Source organism: Geotrypetes seraphini, chromosome 4, assembly GCF_902459505.1.
Source record: "Geotrypetes seraphini chromosome 4, aGeoSer1.1, whole genome shotgun sequence".
In the NCBI taxonomy this organism is placed as follows: domain Eukaryota; kingdom Metazoa; phylum Chordata; class Amphibia; order Gymnophiona; family Dermophiidae; genus Geotrypetes; species Geotrypetes seraphini.
The window spans coordinates 120,915,166-120,930,006 of record NC_047087.1 but is presented as its reverse complement, the minus strand read 5'-3'; the positions used below and the strand labels follow the sequence as shown (position 1 = coordinate 120,930,006).

The 14,841-nt window shown below is 42.4% G+C and overlaps 1 protein-coding gene across 2 annotated transcripts in view; it reads left to right on the top strand.

Moving 5' to 3' along the window:
* The window catches only part of CFAP44 (cilia and flagella associated protein 44), a 553,092-nt gene that overhangs the window by 128,907 nt on the left and 409,344 nt on the right, over positions 1-14,841 (top strand). For both annotated transcript variants that reach the window (XM_033943382.1, XM_033943381.1), the window contains exon 9: positions 4,680-4,835. In XM_033943382.1, coding sequence (XP_033799273.1) covers positions 4,680-4,835 — 156 coding nt within the window. The remainder of the gene's footprint in view (positions 1-4,679; positions 4,836-14,841) is intronic.

Sequence of the window (14,841 nt, the reverse complement as noted above, 5' to 3'; positions counted from 1 at the left end):
TATGATGCCCAGCATCCTGTTGGCTTTTTTCGAGGCTGCTGCGCACTGTGCAGATGGCTTCAGTGATGCATCCACCAGCACACCCAAGTCTCTCTCAAGTCTGCTGTCTCCCAACAATGCCCCCCCCAATTTGTAGTTGAACAACGGGTTCTTTTTCCCTATATGCATGACCTTGCATTTTTCCACGTTAAAGCGCATTTGCCATTTGTTTGCCCAGTCTTCCAGCTTGTCCAGGTCCCTTTGCAGGTCCTCACACTCCTCCCTGGACCTAACTCTACCGCACAGTTTGGTATCGTCTGCAAATTTTATAACCTCGCACTTTGCCTCCTTTTCCAGGTCATTGATAAATATCCCTGTGGCACACCGCTCGTGACTCCCCGCCAGTCAGAATATTGGCCCTTCACTCCGACAACCAGTGCTTGATCCATCTGTGCACATCCCCTCCCACCCCGTGGTTCCACAGCTTCCTAAGCAGCCTTTCATGTGGCACCTTGTCGAAAGCCTTTTGAAAATCGAGGTAAATGATGTCTATGGGTTCCCCATTGTCCACCCGACTGCTTATTCCCTCAAAGAAGTACAGAAGGTTTGTTAGGCACGACCTTCCCTTACAGAATCCATGCTGGCTTGTTCTCAGTAGGCCATTCCTCTCGATGTGCTCGCAAATGCCGTCCTTGATCATAGCTTCCACCATCTTCCCTATAATTGAAGTCAGGCTCACCGGCCTGTAGTTTCCGGGGTCACCCCTCCATCCCTTCTTGAAGATAGGTGTGACATTCGCCAATTTCCAGTCCTCTGGTACCTCACCAGTTTTCAAGGATAGGTTGCAAACATGCTGGATTGTGCCTGCTATTTCTTGTCTTAGTTCCTTCAGAACCCTTGGGTGGATCCCGTCCGGGCCCGGTGATTTACCGCATTTTAACCTGTCTATCTGTTTGAGGACATCCTCCTTACTTACCTCTATGTGCTCCAATTTTTCGGCCTGTTCCCCACTCATGAGCTCCTCTGAGTCCGGTATATTAGATGTGTCTTCGCTCGTGAAAACCGACGAGAAGAACGTGTTCAACCTCTCAGCTACCTCTTTATCCTCCTTAATCACTCCCTTCCTATCTCCATCGTCCAACGGCCCCACCTCCTCTCTCGCTGGTCGCTTCCCCTTTACGTAACTGAAGAATGCCTTGAAGTTTTTCGCCTCCCTGGCCAGCCCCTCTTCGTATTCCCCTTTCGCTTTTCTAACCTCTTGGTGGCCTTCCTTTTGGCATTTCCTGTGCGCCTGGTGATTTTCCTCCGTTGGGTCCTTTTTCCATCTCCGGAAGGATACTTTTTTGTCATTTATTGCCCTCTTTACTTCAGTTGACATCCAACCCGGGTCCTTTGATCGCTTGTTCTTGCAGCCTTTCCTGAAACTGGGGACGTACATTCTTTGTGCTTCCTGCAGGGTGTCCCTGAATAGGGTCCAGGCGCTTCCCACAGTCTCCATCCTAAAGATGTTTCTGAGCTTCCTCCCCACCATTTCCCTCATAGCAACATAGTTCCCTTTCTTGAAGTTGAGCGCAGTTGTTGCGGTCCTCCTTACTATGGGTGTCCCCATTTCTAATGTGAATCTGATCGCGTTGTGATCACTGTTGCCTAGTGGTCCTCCCACTTCTACCCCTCTTGCAGGCCCCCCTAATCCGTTTAGGATGAAGTCAAGAGTAGCACCCCCTCGCGTCGGTTCTTTGACTAGTTGCTCCATGAAGCAATCCCTCACAGCTTCTACAAATCCTGTTTCCCTAGTGCAGTTGGAGTGACCCGTACTCCAGTCTATTCCCGGGTAGTTGAAGTCCCCCATCACTGTTACACTTCCAGTCCTGCATTCCTGTCTCAATTCCGCTTCCAAGTCGTGTCCGACTCCTTCTGGCGTACCAGGTGGGCGATAGTACAGCCCCAGTTTTATGCCTGCACCCTTGTTTCCCGGCAATTTGACCCATAGCGATTCCAGCCCCTCTGCCTTCGTTGCCATATCCATCCCAACCGAGTGGATAGAGTCCTTTATATATAGTACTATGCCTCCCCCCTTCTTGTGGGTCCTGTCCCTCCTGTAGAGCTTGTACCCCGGCAGCGCCACATCCCATTGATTTTCCTCTGTCCACCAGGTTTCTGCAATTCCAATTATATCTAGGTCCTCCCCCTTGGCCACGACTTCTAGTTCACCCATCTTGGCCATGAGGCTTCTTGCATTTGCGTATAAGCACCGCAGGTCCCGTCGTTTTTCCTCCACCTCTGCATTTACCTGGGCTGCCTGCCCTTGGATTTCGGGCAGTTCTCCCGTTCCCTGTGCTTCTGCTTTGCCCTCAGCCTTTACCCTCTTAGCTTTCAGCTTCCCCACATTCCCGCCACCCCACTTCCCCGCTTTTCCTCTGGGTTTTCTAGCCCTACCGGCCCCCTCCTGGGCTATCATCCCTTGAGCCTCTGTTTGATCCCCCTCGCCTTGTGGTACCTCTATATTGCCCTCAGCTTTCGCCCTCGTGCCACCCAGTCCCCCTGTGTCTCCATGCCCCTTAGTCTTCTCCCAGCAAGCTCCCTTTACCTGATGTTTCCCTCGCTGTCTGATCATAAGATCCTCCGGTCCCTCTGCTTCCTCCCTGCAGTCAGCCCGTTCAGGATCTGTTCTGGATACTGTTGTCCGAAGCGTCAACATCAGATCAGCTGTCGTCTTTCCCCCTCTCCTCAGTTTAAAGCCCTCTCGATCTCCTTCCTCACATTGGCTGCCAGTAGTCTAGTTCCCGCTGTGCTCAGGTGCAGGCCGTCCCGCCGGTAGAGCTTGCTCTTTCCCCAGAAGGACGTCCAGTTCCTCACAAAGTGGAAGCCCTCCTCCTGGCACCATCTCCTCAACCATGCATTCACAGCCTGGAGGTCTGCCTGCCTCTTTGCATCTGCTCTCGGTACAGGCAGGATCTTCGAGAATGCTATCCTCCGTGTGCTCCGCTTCAGCTTTTGGACGGGCTTGTTTCTGTATGCTTTCCCTCCAATCCTCCTCATGTTGAGAACTCTGTTCAAGCTCAAACGAGAGGCAGCCACCATGATCCTCATTGCTCCACAGTGGCCTAGGCAACATTGGTTCTCCCTTCTACTTCAGCTCAGTTCCAGGGAACCAATTCTTCTTCCAGTATTTCCCACTCTGCTTACTCAGAATCAGGAATCCCTTCTAGATCCCAACCTGAAATCACTGCACCTGACAGCTTGGTTTCTCTCAGGCTTTCATCTGACATACATCTTTCTCAACCTGTTCGACAAATTCTTGATGCCTCCAGAAAACCAGCCACTTGGCAGTGTTACCAGCAAAAATGGACCCGATTTTCTTCCTGGTGTCTTTTTCATCATCACAATCCGACATCCTTGGCAGTAGAAATTGGTGTTGGATTATCTACTTTCTCTCTCTGTCAGAGTCCACCTCAGTGCTATTACTGCTTTTCACATATCAGTAGAGGGAAAACCTCTTATTGCTCATCCTTTGGTCTCCATATTTATGAAAGGTCTTTTCAATGTTATACCACCTCTCAAGTCTCCACCTGTTGTCTAGGACCTTAATGTGGTACTTTCCATTATGATAAAGCCTCCATTTGAACCTATGGATACAGTTTATCTTAAGTTTCTCACATGGAAAGTTGTCTTCCTTATTGCTCTCACCTCTGCCAGGAGGGTCAGTGAGTTACAAGCATTGGTGGCAGACTAACCCTTTACTGTTTTCCATCATGACAAAGTGGTTCTGCGCACACATCCAAAGTTTCTTCTGAAAGTTGTAAGCTTCATTCTCACCCAGGAGAAACCGCTTTGCATACTCTGGATTGTAAACGGGCTTTGTCTTTTTACCTTGACTGGACAAAATCACATCAAACTTCTCCTCAGCTGTTCATCTCATTGATCCCAACAAGCTGGGACGTCCTGTTTCCAAAAGAACGATTTCCAACTAGCTGGCGGCCTATATCTCGTTCTGTTATGCTCAGACTGGACTGGCATTAGAGAGTCGTGTCACAACCCACAAAATTAGAGCTATGGCAGCTTATGTTGCTTTCCTCAGATCTACTCCCATTGAGGAAATCTGTAAAGCTGCCACCTGGTCCTCAGTTCATACATTCACTTCTCACTGCTGTCTGGAGTCTTTCTCCAGTCGGGATGGACAATCTGTTTTACAAAATTTATTTTCCTAAAGGCCAACACTCTCACCATCCCTTTTCTTTTAGCTTGGAGCTCAACCATATATGAGAAAATGCTGTCTGCTTGTCCTAGTATAAAGCACAGTTACTTACCATAACAGGTGTTATCCAAGGATAGCAGCCAGATAGTCTCACAACCCACCCACCTCCCTGGGTTGGCTTATCCTAACTGAGGGGACCGCGTGACCACGTCAGGCGGAAAGGCACTCGCGCATGCGCGGTTCGGGCTATCGCAAACTTTCTAAAGACTTAAAGTAGCAATGCACTTTTAAAGTGGTCCGTACCATGGCACCGTCAGTGATGTCACCCATATGTGAGAATATCTGCCTGTTATCCCTGGATAACACCTATTACGATAAGTAACTGTGCTTTATATCTGCTAAAGAATAGATGCTTGTAATAAATTTTTTCAGTGTCTTTGAAAATTGATGAATGGCAAACACAATTATTTCAGACCTATTTTGCTCACTTTATCCTCTGTTCAAGGCATGGGACTTTGAGACATTAGACACTATTGAATCTGCTGACGAATCAGGAATAGTAGAGATAGAGCCCATGAATGAACTTCTTGTTGGCAAGAATGTCAACTTGTGCTCCATGGTCAGGAATCATGAACGAGACTCCCCCATTTGGTATGCTCAGGTAAGGATAATCTACTATTCTGTGGTACAGCAACAAAATAAAGCTGAATTTGTGGATGCTTACTAGAAAGAAAATTTACTAAGGGAGTCTTTTACTAACAGTTGTTGCAGATGATGATCAATTCCATCAAGTCAAAGACAACTCCTGGTGACCGTAAAGATTGACTATCTCCAGTGTGCTCTGTCTTTTGTTTATCTCTGAAGGCTACTATGCACATTCATAGTCAAAGTGATTGAATCGATTCATCTTGCTGGTGAACTTCCAATGCCTCATTAGCTTTCCATTTTGACAAGCATAGTACTCTTCTCTAAGGAATCTACTTGGCTCATAATGTGCCCCAAATAAGTTAGTATCAATCTGATTATTTGGCCTTCAGGCTAAAGTTCAGGTTTGATTTGGTTAAGAACCCAGCTATTTTTTTTTTTTAGCTGCCCATGGTATTCACAAAATTTGCCACCAATACCACATCTCAAATGCATCAGTACATTTTGTGCCCTGTTTCTTGATGGTCCAGTTCTCACATCCATAGAGAATAATAGAAAAAAAACCATATTACAAATATATTACATAAAGTTTGGATCTTTGTTTGTAAGGACACATTCTTGATCTTATAAATTTTCTCTAAAACCTTCATTGCAGTTCCGCCAAGTGCCAGTTGCTTTTGTATTTCTTTTATTGTTAGATTGATAATACAATTCACAATTTAAAAAAACACCCCATAATATTAATAATTACAAAAAAATTATTTAGTTCACACCTTTTCTGTAGTAGCTCAAAGTGAGTTACATTTGAATACAGTAGGTATTTCCCTGTCTTAGAAGGCTTTGTCTAAGTTTATACTGGGGTCAATGAAGAGTTAAGGGAGAAATTCATCAAGGTGTTGCAAAAGTTTACCTTTTACTCCACCTTGATTCATCGCTGGATTCAATAACCTCTAGGAGCTCAGCAGCGTTATTCCTTTGGCTCAGGAGTATCAGGCCACAAAGCCACTGTCCAATGTTCCTAGTCCTGCAGATGGGGGTCCTGCAAGCTTCCGCCACACCCCACTACACCTTTCTGCTATCTTGAAGACAGTGTTTGTAGGGCAAGAATGATTGCAAATTGCTCCTGCCCTCAGATCAGTGGCCTTAGACCCTTGCTGATACTGTGTTTCCCAGAAAACCCCCCCACTGTCTTATATTAATTTTGGGCTCAAAAAACCCACTAGGTCTTATTTTCGGGGAAACAATGCCCAATCACAAACCCACAGCATCTTTCTATCCCCGCTAACCCTTTCAGCTCTCCCTCCCCATGCCGACCGCAAGACCGACATACCATTACCTTCTTCCAAACAGCAGTGTCGTGGCAGCAATCTAAATGGGTTGATTCAGGCATTCTACTGCCGGGACGTTGCTGTGCCATGTTGCTGATGACATCATCAGTGATGCGGCAGAGAAATGCCCCATCAGGAGAAGGCACGAAGTAGCGCGTTTAGATAGCTGCCGTGATGCTGCGCATTTAGATCATTGCCATTTGTAAGACGGTAATGGCATCTTGGTCTCGCGGTTGGCGTGGGGAGGGAGAGATGGAAGGGTTGGCAGGGGAGGGGGGGGAGCACTGTTACTTGCGAATCCAGTGCTTCAACTAGGGCTTATTTTTGGGGTAGGGTTTATATTAAGACCTACCCTGAAAATCATGCTAGGGCTTATTTTTGGGGAAGGTCTTATTTTCAGGGAAGCACGGTAGCAGAGAGGCCATGGGGAGGATCCTGATTGGGGGGGGGGTTCTGAATTGGCACCATACCCTCTTTAAGCTCTGGCCTGGGAGCATGGGTTCATGGCTTTGAGCCATAATGCTCCCAGACTGTGGAATAACTGTTCTTGCAAGTTGGCTCGCAAGCAGAGTTATTCATTTTCCATAGGAACCTGCAAAAATGAGATTCCAAACATTGCTCTCAGTACTGTGGTAAATCAAGTTGAATTAAAGGCATGCCTTATACTGCACCTTGATAGCTTTCTGCCTAACTCCAAACGCTACAGAATACAGCCATTAGATTAATCTTCAGATTGAAAAAAAGTGATAAGATTACACCTTATTTACGTGAATTACACTGGCTACCTATAGAAGGGAGAATACTTTATAAATTCTATTTTATTCTATTTAAAATATGGTTTGGAGAAACTCCTGATTATATGCCATATCTGGTTAAATTTTTTAATAATCCATCTTTGAACCTAAGAAACAGTGATACTTTTCAGTATCCAGTCATTAGGAACATTAGAACTTTTAACTCTACATGAACATTTCAAGCAGCAAAACTGTGGAAAGCATTACCAACTAATTTTAACCAGCAATCTAATTTTAAATGTTTCAAAAAAGACCTATTTATTTCATGAATTTGTTACTAATAATTCCTAAATATTGTAACACTAGTTTTTAATTTGTATCACCATAATTACTTATGCAAATCGTTGTAAACTTCATGGAGGTATTGACGGTATACAAATAAAAATTGTATTGTATTGTATTTAGAACCTTTTATTTCTATATTTCAGCTCTTGTATTTAGAACCTTTTAATTATATATTTTAACAACATGTGAGATGCCATGATTTCTTCAGTGTTTACTGTATTTCCCCATGTATAGGCCGCGGCTTATACATATATTTTACTAACATGAGTATTGGGTGTGGCTTCCTTATATGGGGCAGCCTATCTAAAGACATTCCCCCTGTAAATTTTCCCCCCCATATCTTGTTAAATCATCCCCATTAAATACCTTCCTTGCTGGCCGGCTGCTGGCTGCCTTCTCCAATGTTGCAGCCAGCGGTGCAGGGCAGGAACGATCTTTTTTGAATCCAGTCTGGCCCTGCGCCACTTCCTGAACAGCTGCCGTCAATTCTCATGAGTCTTGCGAGAACTGATAGCAGCCATTCAGGAAGTGGCGCGGGGCCAGGCTGGATGCCGAAAAGATTGCTCCTGCCCTGCACTGCTGGCTGCGACATTGGAGGAGCCAGCCAGTGAGGAAGCTATTTAAAAAGGTATGGGGGGACTCCAGTAATGCCGCGGCTTATCTAATGGGGCAGCTTATCTAAGAGTTTTAAAATGAAAATCGGCATTTTCTGCGGTCTATACAATGGGGCGGATTATACATGGGAAATACGGTACTGATGGCAATTGCTACAAATGAATTAAAAGAAAAAGTACAAAATCATCAAGAAATTATAAAAGAATCATAACATCCCACAACAACCCTAGATAACCCACACCAAGCACTTTGTCTTCCCCTTCCCATCCCTAATATAGTCCATAGCATAATTGATATCCCCAGAACTCACAACAACATAGCAGTAAACCATCCTTAAAACAAAACTAAAAAACATCTTCAATAAAAATAGGTAGCAAGACATTCAACAAGGACTTACTACAGCATATATGCACTTCTTTCTGTTATTCTTTCCAATTATTCAGGGGACATCATAAATGTTGTCTCTTGTTCCCTGACCTTTCCTGAAACCTTCTTGTATTTCAAGCAATTATCTTTTTATGTATAGCTCCAGTCTGCTGATTAATCAGGTTTTGTTTTGGCAAATATCTTTATTGAAAGCAAGAATTTAGTATTTTGCTCTCATGAACTATAAAGAGTTTGTATAATAGTTTACATATTTTTTAGGCCTCATATCTTGGCATATTGTTATGTAGCTTGATCTTTTGACCATCTTGTAGTTTTTCATATTTGTTGGTAGAGTTTGGTAAGCATTCATATCTTTTATAGCCTGTAGTAAATCAATTGCAATTCCATCTATTATGGCCTTTCTTTTTTTATAGTGGCCTTAAGGTTTCTCTGATTTCTTCTAATTGTAGGTTCTTATGCATAATCAATGTCCTCCATGGTGTTGTTTGTTGGTGTCTCTTCTGTACAGGTTTTACATATATTCCTTCTACCATTGCTTGATCTGCAATGCGTCAGTTAGTAGTTGCCCATTTTCACCTTTCAACATGCCAATTTTTGGTTGGAGCTTTGTTTTGGTTTCACAGATCTGTTGAAAAATAGTCACTGTACTTTCAAATTTATTCCATTTTCAATTTCTTTGCAGAAGTTCAAGGTTCAAGTTGTTGTAGTATTGGTCCTCTAGCCAAATTTTGAAAATTCCTATTTAGTTCTTTCATAAAATCTTTGCTTCCTTTCTTATTTGCTTTTTTCCTTTTTTGTGCTATTTCTATCACTTTCTCAGATGACCATTTGAACTTCTTTGACTTTCTGTAATTTGTCTTTGATTATATCCTTTTATTTCTGTCCATAGTTCTTCCGGTTCTGTATTGAATAAATTTAACATTGCAAATAGATTTTTCACATTTTCCTTGAAGGAGGTTGGTATGTTTTCATGTCATATTTTGATAACAGAATGGATTTGTTCTTCTTCAATTTAACTTGTATTTTACACAGAAAGAGCTCATGATCTGTTCCATAATCTTTACCAGGCCTTGTCTTCACCATCAAGATAAAACTCTTCCATTAATTCATGCTGAGAATGTAGTCAGTCTAGTTTCGATGTTGTCTGTCTGATGAAGTTCAAGTATATAAATATAGCTTTGGTTAAATGAAGAAAGAATTTGCAGTGAATAGGTCATTAGCTTCATAAAAGGTGATATCCTACTTCATTTCTTGTTCTAGGCAATAAGGTTCTTTTGCATTACCTTCCTTTCCATTACCAACTTTGGCATTCTAGTCACTGATCATCACTGAAGCAGTTTCAGCTTCAACTTGATCATAAAACTAAACTAGGTCTTCTTCATTTACATCAGTTGTTGGAATTTGATTTATTGTTATGTTAAAGGGTTGCCCATGAAGTCTATTTGACATAAATCAAACATTAACAGTATTCTGTCCCCATTACTGCCTTTACAAAGTAATTCTTGACTAAGAAAGTGACTCCATTCCATCTATATTTTTTGTGTCCTGAGTAGTAGAATATGGGGGTAAGTTATCAGGGTAGGCTACTGTTAAGATGTGGTATTTTTACTCTTAATCCCAGTTATTAATAACTAAGTCTTACTGCATAAATTAGGACCTTTGCTAAAACAACGTGAGTTAGTGGTAAAATAACATGCCAGTCTTCATGGCAGCCATGTTGATAACTATGCTCTTAAATGTTTATTTGAATAAAAATATCCAATTTCCATTCATTTCATCTCGCTAATGCCCAGAATGTCAGTCCTTAGAGATGATTCATTTCATCTTCTACTACACTGAAGTTTTCCTTAGCTCATTTTTCACCCATTTCAGATTCTGAATGTGATTGTGTTAGAACCCGAATGAATTTCAGTCTTAGTTTCGGCATTGAAACCAACCCGAAATTCAGGTTCGGGTTTTGGTCAAATATGCAAGTACATTTTTGTCTGAAACCAAGACCCCCACCTCTGCAATCACTCCCCCCTCCCTTCCACAATCACTTTTCACCCTATGCCCTTCTATCACCCTCCATCCAAAGGCTCTTCATGGGCTTACCTTTAAACTTATTGGTGGTCTAGTGGGTTTTCAGAGCAATAGAAATCCTCAGTTGTTCTTGCCCCCATGGGTTCTATAGCCAAAATGGTTGCTAAGACTATTACACAAGATCCTGGGAGATTCTTGAGATTGGAAGCAGCATAAGCAGGAACAATCTCCAGTCTCTCCTGCTTATGCCACAGAAATGTAGCAGGAAAGCAATGACCACAAATGCTCGCAGTCTAGGCAACAAAAATCATGATCTGCAAGCCCTAATGTTAGAGGCAGACTTGGATATTGTAGTGATCACAGAGTTATGGTTCAATGATTCCCATGAATGGGACACAAACATACTGGGCTATAATCTTTTTAGAAAGGATAGAGATGGTCGATAGAGTGGAGGAATAGCTCTTTATGTAAAAACTGATATCCAAGTGAAATGCAGAGGGCCTGGGGAAAAGAAGAAGCAATATGGATAGCTTTGAAGAGAGAAGATGGAACATCTATCCACATAGGTGTTGTCTACAGACCTTCGACTCAAGTACAACAAATTGATGAAGATCTTGCTGAAGATATCCAAAAGCTGTGGAAGAAAGGAGAGTTACTGATGCTGGGTGATTTCAACCTGCTGGATGTGGACTGGAAAGTTCTGTCTGTGGAATCAGAAAGAAGTAGAGAGATAGTGGATGCCCTTCAAGGGGCTCTGCTCAGACAAATGGTGAGAGAATCAACAAGGGAAAAAGCAATACTGGATCTGGTGCTCACAAATAGGGAAAGTGTCTTTAATGTCCGAGTGAGTGCCCACCTGGGCAGTGGCGATCAATCAGTTTGATTTGATATAACAACTAAAGCAGAGGGCAGTCACACAGAACTCAAAGTCATGAATTCAAACGTGTGGACTTTAGTAAAATGGAGGAATATTACATTACATCAGTGATTTTTATTCCGCCATTACTTTGCGGTTCATGGTGGATTACAGAAGAGGATTTCTGGACATGTCCAGAGGTGTTACAGAGTAGAGTGAGTTGCTTCAGAGGATTGAAATGTTTCATACAGTGTTTGTTAGTCTTCATGGATTTCTTGAATAGCAGGGTTCTTTATTTCTTTTCTGAAAGTTTTGTAGTCTGGGGTCGTGATTAGTAGATTGGAGAGTTGGTGGTCTAGTTTTGCTGCCTGTGTGGCTAGAAGGTCATCGTACAGTTTTTTCCATTTGATGTCTCTGATTGGAGGGTATGTGAATGGTGTCTGGGTTCTCCTGTGTCTGGATGTGGTAATTTTGATTAGGCGGTTGTTCAAGCAGGCTGGGCTGCACCATTTATGGATTTAAATAATAGTAGAATTTAAATAGTATTCTTGCTTGAATTGGGAGCCAGTGTGAGTTGAAGTATGCCTCGGTGATGTGGTCATATTTTCTTAATGAATAGATTAGTCTCAGGGCTGTGTTTTGTACTGTTTGTAGTTGTTTTATCATTGTTACGGGGCAGGGGAGATATAGGATGTTGCAGTAGTCAAGGAGACCTAGGACTAGGGACTGGACCATGAGCTGGAATTGTTTTCTGTTGAAGAATTTTCGAACTTGCCTTAGGTGTCTCATGACCGCAAATGATTCCTTTATTGTTTTGTTGATTGTGGTTGCATGGTGCAGCAGCATCTGTCTATCATCATTCCCAGAAGTTTTAGAGTGGGTTGAATGGGGTATGTGATTGAGTTTATTACTAGGTTAGTTATGATTGGGGTTTTATTTTTTTTTGAGAAGAATGAATTTTGTTTTGTCTGGGTTCAGTTTTAATTTGTGGTCTTTCATCCATGTTGCCACTGTTTCTAGAGTTACATTACATTAGGGATTTCTATTCCGCCATTACCTTGCGGTTCAAGGCAGATTACAAAAGAGTTATAGAAGGTGGATTACAGAAGATGTCTGGTTATTTTCAGGGAGAATAAAGAGTAGAATAGGTTGTTTATGGGGGTTGGGGAGTTAGTAGAGGGGAGGAAGAGGTCTTTTTTGAGGGAATTCTTGAGCAGTATATATGTGGTGTTAGGTCTTTTTCAGGAATTTCTTAAACAGTATAGTCTATTTTCTGTGTAGTAGAGTTCTGTGTAGTGTGTCTGTCATGGTGGGCATTGGATGATCAAAAGGAAGGAGAATGGTGATGTCGTCTGCATAGCTATAGGAGGTTAAGCTTATTTTGTCTAGGCAAGTGCTGAGGGATGCAATGTAGAGATTGAAGAGTGTTGGGGTTAATGGCGATCCTTAGGATACGCCACAGGGGTTGGACAATGGTTCTGATTTTTCTTTGTTTGTCTTTACTTTGTAGGTCCTGGATTGTAGGAATCCTTGAAACCATGTGTGTACTTTGCCTGTGATTCCTATTGTATCTAGTATTTGTTGCAGGATGTCGTGGTCTACCAGGTCAAATGCTGCGGTGAGATCTAGTTGAATAATCAGCATTTTTTTGCTTGTGCTGAGGTGTTGTCTAGCTGTGTCCAGAAGAGAGCCTAATAGTGTCTCAGTGCTGAAGTTGGTTCTGAATCCAGACTGTGTAGGGTGGAGCAAATTGTGGTTTTCTAGGTAGTTGGTGAGGAGTTTAGCTACAAGGCCTTCCTTTAGCTTGACATATAGTGAAATTGAGGCTATGGATCTGTAGTTGGATGGTTTATCAGTTGCTCCTTTTGGGTCTTTTAAAATTGGGGTGATGAGGTTTTTGGATAGGTCTTGTGGGAAAAGGCCATCTGTGAGCATGGTTTGTATCCACTGCATGAGGAGAGTGCGGAATTTTAGGCTGGAGGTTTTTAATAGGTATGGAGGGCATTGGTTGAGGTCGCAAGCTGCAGGGCTGTATTTTTTATAGAGTTTGTTAAGGTCAGACCATTGTATTGTGGAGAAGTGGGATCATGTTATATCTGCTGCAGCTGATTCTTTTTTCTTTGGGGGGCATTGTGATCTCTTCTAGGTGGGTTGGGGTTCCTGTAAAGTTTGTCCTAGCAGTTGTAATTTTGTTTTTAAAGTATTCAGCTAAAGGGTGGCTGAAGGGGGAGGGTTGTCATTTTTAGCTAGGTAGGGTTTGGTGTCTGAGTTCTTTTAGTAATTGAAATAGTTTTCTTGTGTCTTGGACTTCTATGCCTATTTGGTTTGTGTAGTATGTCTTTCTTTTTTCTTTTAGTTTTAGTTTGTATTGTTGGTTTAGTTTTTTCCATGCTGCTCTTGTGTGTTCTTGGTTATTTTTTCTCCATTTTCTTTCTAGTCGTCTGCATTGTCTTTTGAATAGGAGTAGTTCGTTGTCGAACCATTTGTCTGATCGTCTGTTGATTCTGGTTTTTGTTTGTATTGGGGCTAGCTCGTCTAGGGTAGTTGTACTTATATTGCACCATTGTGAGATGAAGTCTTTGGGGTCACATTCTTGGATTGTAGCATCTGTTTTATTCCAGAATTTGGAGGGGTCGATATATGTACATGATTTGTAGGTTAAGCTTTGGGATTTTGGTTTGGTTTTGCCTTTGGCCCAATTGATATTGAAGGTGTATGTGTAATGGTCTGAACAGATGGATCTGGACCATTTTCCATTTGAGGTTTGAATCTCTGGTAGAATGGGATGTTGGATCATGAAGGCTGCAATGTCTAGTTGGTGACCTTTCTAGTGTGTGGTTTGTGGATCTAAGATCTTGTAGGTTAAGGCTTCGAGGTAAGATAGTAGGTTTTCTATTTGCTTATAGGTATGGTCTTTGAGATGGAGGTTTAGATCTCCTAGGATTAGGTTGTAAGTTGCCGTTAGTGAGTTTTGGTATATAAAATTTTCAAATTCTGGTCTTGCTGTGTTCCAATTCCCTGGTGTTATCTAGCAGAGCATGCAGGTTATGGATCCTTTTAGTGTGGTGCATGAAAGTTGGCAGGCTAGTAAATACATGTATGGGGTGGATGTTTTGTCTAGTATGTTTAAGTTTAGGGAGTTTTTGACTAAGATGGCTAGACCTCCTCCTCCTTTTTTTTCCCCTGCAGACCACTGTTATCCTGGGGTCCGAGTCTGAGGTTAGCCAGGTTTCAGTAAGGAAGAGACAGTCTAGATTTTTGGTTTTTATCCAGTCTTTTATGTGTTGTGTCTTTGGGCCTAGAGCTCTGATGTTTATGTAGGCACATGTTAGTGTGGTGTATTCTGTTTGCACACTATTTGTTGCTTTTGGGTAGGCAAGTGCTCTTGGTTGGGATGTGGTTTTGTCCTGGAAAAGTTTGTTGGTCTTCTCCTCCATCTTGGTGTGATGATGTGGTGTATGCAGGTCTGGGAGTTTATATTTCTGTCTGTAATGGTTCTCCTGGCTGGGTGGTAAATTCTATTTATAGTTGAAATAATTGGTATTGGAGAGATGTTGTTTGCTGCAGCCTTCCAGTTGGTTAGGAGCAAGATGATCAGTAGGATAGTTTGTGTTTGTGGTATAGCTTTCATTGTGAAAGATAGGAGGTAGGGGGTTGGTGGGAGTGAGGTTGTAGGTGATTTCCTTGGGGTTAGATAGTTGATCTTTCTCTAGGTGTTTGTTGGTTAGACGGTGA